The sequence below is a fragment of the Marmota marmota genome, unplaced genomic scaffold (genome assembly GCF_001458135.2).
Source record: "Marmota marmota marmota unplaced genomic scaffold, marMar, whole genome shotgun sequence".
Taxonomy (NCBI): Eukaryota; Metazoa; Chordata; class Mammalia; order Rodentia; family Sciuridae; genus Marmota; species Marmota marmota.
The window spans coordinates 3,564,967-3,570,159 of record NW_026000327.1 but is presented as its reverse complement, the minus strand read 5'-3'; the positions used below and the strand labels follow the sequence as shown (position 1 = coordinate 3,570,159).

At 49.3% G+C, this 5,193-nt stretch overlaps 1 protein-coding gene across 1 annotated transcript; it reads right to left on the bottom strand.

The window, feature by feature from the left end:
* Nucleotides 1-529: 529 nt before the first annotated feature.
* LOC107158736 (piezo-type mechanosensitive ion channel component 2-like) lies at nucleotides 530-3,742 on the bottom strand. The gene is made up of 2 exons (XM_015505227.2): nucleotides 2,624-3,742; nucleotides 530-1,969 (listed from the first exon to the last, which is right to left on the bottom strand). The coding sequence occupies exons 1-2, from the start codon at nucleotides 2,794-2,796 to the stop codon at nucleotides 1,717-1,719; spliced, it is 426 nt and encodes a 141-aa protein (XP_015360713.1). The 5' UTR covers nucleotides 2,797-3,742; the 3' UTR covers nucleotides 530-1,716.
* Between the last annotated feature and the right edge of the window lie 1,451 nt (nucleotides 3,743-5,193).

Sequence of the window (5,193 nt, the reverse complement as noted above, 5' to 3'; positions counted from 1 at the left end):
GTTGCTGAGGCTGGCTTTGAACTGGCGATCCTCCTGCTTCAGCCTCCTGAGTTGCTGGGATGACAGGCATGAGCCACCGTACCTGGCCACTTGTTGGCTTTCCTAAAGGAAAGAACCCACAAGCAGATACGAGAACCCGATTCCTCCAGTTGTCGGGAAATGAGAATGTAACCGACTTCCACCTAGTGGGTTGCATTTAATATCACAATGATCGAAGCTGTGTACCTCCACTGGGAAGAAGCTGCCGGCACTCACAGCATGACAGAGAGATGTCAATCCTCTAGAAAATGGTGGGCAGCACATGAAATCTGCTATTATTTTAAAGCTTCACATCCAATTTCATAGTTTCCTCTGTGCAAATTACTGCTAGCATGTGTTCCTGTTTCATGCACACAGAGCACAGGCATGAAAAACCAAACCAAACTTAGGAGAAGCAGTTTCTTATCTCAGTTTTAAAAAAAAATCTTTGTATATTCTTGAAAATAACCACTATTTCATGCAAAAAAGACAAATAAAAAGTATCTTTAGATGACTTTGCAAGATGTGCTTTATTTTAAGTTAGCCCTGAACCCAAACTACACAGGATCGTGTTTTTTGACATATTCTACCCATTCAATGGTTTTTCTCAGAAACTGTGTTTTAGTATGGAATGCAGACTACACTCAGTCATAGCTTTTCATGCTACATTGTTACTCTGTGGAGAGGATGTATCACCAAGGATGATAATTTAAGAAAAGGCCATTTTAATTTCCCCAAGCTTAATATACATATTTCTTTCATAATTATGAACTTAAAAAACCCGTCTCAGATGTAAAAATGTGAATTGGAATATGTAAACTCTTTGATATGCCTGAAAAACAGGAAGGAAAAAGTCACATACTGGAAAACGGTTGCTCGAATTACTGAAATGGGAGAAGCGTGCTGGGGGCGGAGGAACCAGGAACCGTGGTGACCTCAGGCGTGGCGGAGTCAGAAGTCAGGGTGCTGCACACCCACTGGGCGGGCCTGCTGTGCGGTGGGGCAGGGACCCTCGGGCTCGTGCATGCCACGCTGCAGAGGGCTCTGCTGGACTCGGCAGAGCAGGTGCCCGTGGCTTGTTTTGCTGCTTTGTTTTCCTGAGACGTCACTGGTGTTCCAAGGGAAGATTTCTTTTCAGTCTTCAGTTAGATAAGGCAGTAAGAGTATGGCTAATGGGATCTTTTTGCTTAGAATGGGGCTTACCCTTCCGTGTCCTTGGGGCCCTGGGTTCCCCTCCCTGCCCCCTGGGAACGAGGCTGGGCCTTCTGCCTCCTGTTTTTCCTGCCCAGCTGCAGTGCTGAGGCTTGCCCAGTCCCCTGCAGCCGCTGCCCAGCCACATGAGCCCAAGGGGCACGCAGCACCCTGCAGTGCAGGTACAGCCTGGGCACAGTACAGGCACTGGCCTTTCTCTGAGGGGAGGGACCTGGGAGATTCTTCACATGGTCCATCAGAACGCAAGATGTTGCTGACCACAGCCAAATCGCAGCCCTGACCTCAGAGAGGGGACTGCAGATGACCTCTTTAGCAGCGCCTCGCTGGCAAGGTGGCCCGGCGGCAGGAGGAAGTCAGCCCCTTGGGCCGCCCATCAGAAGAGAAGCCACTTCCTGGAATGAGAAACACTTAGCTCTTAGGAGAGTATTGTGCTTTTTTTTTAAAAATCCCAAGGTTCACATTACCCGCAGTCTGGGTCCCACGGTCTCAGTTTGTTTTTTCCCTTGTCCACTTGATCATCGTTTCTGGAGAGCGGTACAGGAATATTAATTTGGCATAGAGATCTTCTTCTAGTTCCAGTTCCCCTGTCTCTCGGACTAAAAAAATATCCGTACACAACTTCAAGATTCGATCCACATTCGGAAGCTCTTCAAACATGATGGAGTGGGAGATCCCACTGAAGAACTCCCGGACAAATTTCCCAATCACGAGGACGACTGAGGCATACAGTCCCATGATCCTGAAAAAGAAAAGCAACCCCGTGAGGAGCACCCATGTCAGCAGGCAGCGGTGGTCAGCAGACACGTGACACGATGGATCTGGTGGAACATGATAAAGTTGGTAGAAATGCAGTTGGGCTTCATGTCCTTTTTTAAAACTAGCTCCTTTCACTTTACCATTTCTTTCTCAGAGATCCTGTTTGTTTAAGGTCCAGGTGGGAAATCATCTCCTGTGAGGCTCATTGGGAAATGGCACACATTTTGCTGAATTGCAGGGGATGAGCCTCCTTGGGATTGAACCCTGAGAAAATAACAAGATGGTTCAAACCTGTTTAAAACTGGGATGTTTTACCAAAAGCTGGAGGCCACCAAAGCAGAAAAGTGGGAACCCTATGCACGATCCCAAACTCAAATGCTAAACAGCATCAAAGTGTGCCACAATAGGAAGGTACAGAGAAAAGGTGCCACATGCCATGGCCACGGGAGTCACACCAGGCACTGTGATCTCTGGGCCTCAGGTTCCCTCCATTTTAAATGAAGGGCCAGCATGTCCATCTTCTCATACAGCCGCCCCACAGCTGGAGAGTCCTCAGAAGAGAACAGGCGTGGTGCCCTGGACCCCATGGGCTAGGAATTAGGCTCTTATGACGGCTCTTTGGGAAAGGGACCCTTACCCGTAGCCAGCCAGGAAGCCCAGGCTGGGGGGACTGACTTTGTCATTGAAGACCACCAACTCCAGAGCTTGTGACTCCTGATCATAGATTCTATTTCCTGTCAGGTTGAGAACCCACCACTCGCTGTTGGAGTTAGTTGAATTGTCTCTGGACAGAATGATGGTGATGTTCATGAAATTGTTTTCTGTAAGGGAAAGAAAACAAAATAAAGTCAAGGTGAGAGTTTTAAGATTTGATACACCAACAGTTCTCAGATGGCAAAACCGGGGCACTCTGGGCAGCCTGTGGCTCCAGGGTGGGGACCTAGGGACACTTGACAATGTGAGCGGAAAGGCGTAGGTTCTCTTTCTCAGCTAGAGAGGCCAGTCATGGCTGTGTGTGTGGCGGCCCAAGCACAGGGAAATGGGGGATCCGCTGCCTAAGCAGGGTGCTGACCGCCCCAAATGGCTGAGGGGACACTTAGAGGCCTAGATACCGGCTGTGCTGGAACTGGTGACTCATTCACATCACCAGCATGTACTGACTGCCCCAGGAAGTTAGGGCTGCAAAACTGCATATAGAATTGTTCTTCATCTTATGGGTAAAGACAATGTGCAGGCACAATTTACGGTCCTGGGGCAACCACCATAGGTCCAGCATTGCCAGGTCTGTCTGCTGGGGAGACTGCTGCTGGTTAGTACGATCCGTGGGCACTTCCTCCAGTAGATGACTTTGGGCTGAGTTTTGCTCAGTAAGACCTCACTGGGTCGAGAGAGGTCGGGAGAAAGGACGAATGGCACCAGCTCTGCAGAGTTTTGAAGCTCCTAACACATGGTCAGTGACTGCTTCCGCTGGGCAGACGGTGGATGCGAAAGAGCAGTAAAAGACAGAGCTGGCAAGGAGCTGGGAGCCACACTGCACAGATCTCCCTAAAAAGATCCCACTGCTGCCCAGCACAATGGCGGCTCCACTGAGGGACAGGGTGGTGAGCTGTGCACTCTGTGAGGGTAGGAACTGCAACTGCATGATTTCACAGAGTTTCTAGATCACAGGAGTCCAGGACACATGTGGCAGGCAATGTTGGCTGGCTGGCTGGGTGGATGGGTGGATGGGCAGATAGGTGGGTGGGGAGATGGATGGGTGGATGGATAGATGGATGGATGGATGGGTAGATGGACAGGGGGATGGAGGAATGGACAGACAGATGGATGGATGGATGGGTGGATGGGAGATGGGTGGATGGATGAGTGGGGGATAGGTGGGTGGATGGGTGGATGGGGGATGGGTGGGTGGATGGATGGATGGGTGCATGGGTGGATGGGTGCGTGCTTAGGTGGATGGTTCGATGGGTGGGTGGATGGATATTAGAAAATTAGGTTGCACATTGGAAGTTTGGCAGGAACACAGAAAAGAAAGGTGGGGGTGGATCTCAGGAAACTTGAAGGGTGATCAGATGAAGAAAGGTACCTGGGAGTAGCTGGAGGGGAGGGAGGGGAAGACTGGGATGGGACATTGGCCATGTCACATTGTCACATTCTGTGCATGCAGGAATACGTAGCACCACATCCCACCCTTATGCACAACTATCATGCACCAGTATAAAAAATGTGCCAAGCAAAATTTAAAAAAATAAATAAAAATGAGTGATCTGGGAGAAACTAGGGCCCGAGTTTCCCTGTATACTTTTGTCCTCTGTGGCACAGGCTGTGTTTGGGGTGGCAATGCAGACTCCATGTTTGTGGCATAGAGACGCCTCCCTTCTCCTGAACTTGCACAGCTGGACGGCTGGATGCCCAGGAAATATCAGGGCTCCTGCAACTGCAGCTTGTCTTGCCTTCTTTAGCTGAATCCCGAGGGCCCAGCTAGTAGCAGAGAAGACGTGAGCTTCTCTGAGTGGTGTCCTTGGGCCAGCAGGAAGGGACAGTCCCCTGCAGTACTCAGGACCCTGATTGTCTCCGTCCTGGACGACACATGCAGGTCCTATTTCCTCTCCTGAGGTTTATTGCATTAACGATGTTTGGCAATGATACCCAGTTAATATTTCCAGAAGTTTCCGTCACTCCCAAAGGAGCCCTGGACCCACAGGACCGTCTCTTTCTCTCGGCTCTGCTGCTACAACCTGAGCTGTTCTGCCCATTTCGTATAAATGTCTGCACACTGTGGTCTTTGGAGTCTGCCTCCTTTGAATTGCTTAGTTTTATTTTTTTTTTCTTAATATGTTTTTGAAGCCAGGATTTTTGCACGTCTACTCATTTCTCATGAATCCCCAAGGTGCCACCACTTGACGCTGTGCATCAGAAACTAAACTGACTGCTGGCCCTCTCTGTTCCTTAGTATCTCTTCGCCCTTCTCGCGATGGCCTCGGACCCTGCTGACTGCAGCGGAGTGTCCCATCTCTGTACCTTTGAGTTTCTTTAATTTGAGGTTCCACGTAGAAGGGGGTTTATGCCAGGCACATAAAAAAAAAATATATATATATATATATATTGCATAAACCCCTTGATATTTAGTGTTGATCAGAGCTAGAACCTTCCACTGTCCTGTTGTGTGCAATTCCAACCAGGTTGGGAAAAATGATCAAGGTTTTCCTT

Excerpts from the sequence above, each read along its gene's own strand:
- LOC107158736 (XM_015505227.2), bottom strand. The coding sequence starts at position 2,796 with ATGAACATCACCATCATTCTGTCCAGAGACAATTCAACTAACTCCAAC. Across the intron at positions 1,970-2,623 it reads GGCTTCCTGGCTGGCTACGG|GATCATGGGACTGTATGCCT; the intron begins GTAAGGGTCCCT and ends TTTCTTTTTCAG.